Source organism: Oryx dammah, unplaced genomic scaffold (genome assembly GCF_014754425.2).
Source record: "Oryx dammah isolate SB20612 unplaced genomic scaffold, SCBI_Odam_1.1 HiC_scaffold_11, whole genome shotgun sequence".
NCBI classification, from domain to species: Eukaryota; Metazoa; Chordata; class Mammalia; order Artiodactyla; family Bovidae; genus Oryx; species Oryx dammah.
This window is the reverse complement of record NW_024070195.1, coordinates 43398206-43400483: the sequence shown is the minus strand read 5'-3', so window position 1 is coordinate 43400483 and position 2278 is coordinate 43398206. Positions and strand designations below refer to the sequence as shown.

The 2278-nt window shown below is 47.9% G+C and overlaps 1 protein-coding gene across 4 annotated transcripts in view; it reads left to right on the top strand.

Annotated features, from left to right (window-relative positions):
- The window catches only part of BRD2 (bromodomain containing 2), an 11548-nt gene extending 9682 nt beyond the window's left edge, over positions 1–1866 (top strand). For 3 of the 4 annotated variants that reach the window (XM_040249154.1, XM_040249155.1, XM_040249153.1), the window contains 3 exons: positions 333–637; positions 873–995; positions 1102–1852. In XM_040249154.1, the coding sequence (XP_040105088.1) occupies positions 333–637; positions 873–995; positions 1102–1238 (565 nt within the window). In that variant the 3' untranslated portion in view covers positions 1239–1852. Of the gene's footprint in view, positions 1–332; positions 638–872; positions 996–1101 lie in introns of all 4 variants that reach the window. The other variant, XM_040249152.1, reaches the window with a different exon arrangement.
- The last annotated feature ends 412 nt before the right edge of the window (positions 1867–2278 follow it).

Below are 2278 nucleotides of genomic sequence, written 5' to 3'. Positions count from 1 at the left end.
GTGTAATCTGCCTACCCCTTCTCTAAGCCAGAGCCTGTACTTTTTTGTATGTTTTTTTTCTGTAGTTGGAGATGGGTTAGTGCTTTAGGTACAAAAAAAAATAGACCTGTGCTGATTTATTTATTTCTCAAAGCCCAAGCGAGATTAAAATATTTGCTGTGTAAAGAAGCTCTGCTCCCCTGATAACGCAAGTGCCCTGTAGCCCGTCTCTGACTCACTCATCAGCCTTAGTGGAAACAGTTCTTCGTGTGTGAAATCCAGATCACCGGATTGAACAGAGAGAACGTATTGAGATAATGTGTTCCCCCAAGTGATAATTTTCTTTTGCTCAGGCTCCCCAAAAAGGCCACAAAGACAGCCCCACCTGCCCTGCCTGCTGGCTACGACTCAGAGGAGGAGGAAGAAAGCAGGCCCATGAGTTACGATGAGAAGCGGCAGTTGAGCCTGGACATCAACAAGCTGCCCGGGGAGAAACTGGGTCGTGTTGTGCACATAATCCAAGCCAGGGAGCCCTCTTTACGTGATTCAAACCCAGAAGAAATTGAGATTGATTTTGAAACACTCAAGCCGTCCACACTTAGAGAGCTTGAACGTTACGTTCTTTCCTGCCTGCGAAAGAAACCTCGGAAGCCGTATAGTGAGTATGAAATGAGATCCCCAAGTTAACCTAGCAAATTCTTGTGCAGTTCTGAGGACAATTTAGAGAAGGAGGTGGGGGTTATGCTTGATGCCCTTGGAATCATTAGTTCCTGGGATGATGGGTTGCGTTAGTTGCTTCTTAAGTTCAAGAAAGGCTTTTGGCAACGACATGCATGGGACAGGGAAACTGGAGTGCTCCTGGCTATGTCAGTCCTGGTTTGTTTCTTTTCCAGCTATTAAAAAACCTGTGGGAAAGACAAAGGAGGAACTGGCTTTGGAGAAGAAGCGGGAACTAGAAAAGCGGTTACAAGATGTTAGTGGGCAGCTCAATTCTACCAAAAAGCCCCCCAAGAAAGGTGAGTGTCCCATAAGCCACTGTGAGTTCATTACATCCTGCCCTCTCGGTTCTTCAGAAGTGGAATGTAGGCTTACACACGTTTAAATTTCACCTCTGTTCTTCAGCGAGTGAGAAGACAGAGACGTCCGCAGCACAGCAGGTAGCAGTGTCCCGCCTCAGCGCTTCCAGCTCCAGCTCGGATTCTAGCTCCTCCTCTTCATCTTCCTCCTCTTCAGACACCAGTGATTCAGACTCAGGCTAAAGGGCCAGGCCAGATGGGGCAGGAGGCTCCGCAGGACCGGACCCCTAGACCGCCCTGCCCCACCCGCTCCCTCCCTGTGCTGTGACACTTCTCATCTCACCCCCTCCCCCCTCTGTGAGAGAGCTGGCTCTGCAGCGGGGAGGGATGCAGGGACAAGACTAAAGGAGGGACGGAAAATGGACAAAAGAGGACTGAGCTCCCAGCCCTGTGAAGAGTGCCCCCTTAGGCATAGAGCCCCCATTCAGAATGGCTGGGGCAGGCAGGGGTATCGGGTGGGAATGGGCAGAGGCCCTAATACGGGCTTACCTGAGGCCACAGCTGCCCTGTTCACTTAGAAGGGCCCTGTTTTGAGATTGTTTGTTCTAATTTATTTTAAGCTAGGTAAGGCTGAAGAGGGGTGGGGCCATGGTCCCTCAGCTTCCAAGGGGAGGGAGGAAGGGGGAGCTCTTTTTTTTACGTTGACTTTTTTTTTTCTACTCAGTTTTCCCTGTTCCTTCTGCTCCATTTGGGGCCCCCGGGGGTTTCAGTCATCTCCCCAGTTGGTCCCCCGGATTGTCTTTTCTTTTGTCTGTTGATTCTAACTTGTAAATAAAGAAATATTATTCATGTTCTGAGTTCATTACCTTAATGACGGTTGTTTTTGTAGTTGCTTCAAAACAAGTGGAATACATTTGAGAATTTTGAGGAATGTATTGGGGGTTGGGCGGGAAGAAGGATCATCCTGTTTTAAATAAATCAGTAGCCAGTTGCTGTGATAAAAAGTGCATCTGCCCTTTGTAAAGTGAATCCTCCAGAATAACAAGGTTCACAATCTGCTCTGATTAAGATGAAGCCAATACCTGGCTCATTTGGCCAAGAGTTTCAAACAGGACTTTGAATAGGCTCAGATTTTTCGCTGGTCCTGGATGTGTAGATTGTCCCTTGAACACTTGAAGTTACCAATTAGATGTGAAAGGGATGAGAGTAGCCAACAAGGGGTACTTTTTTGCATTGGGCATCTGCCTTAAGAGGTGGCTGTGCCTATTTTTATAATTTGCTGG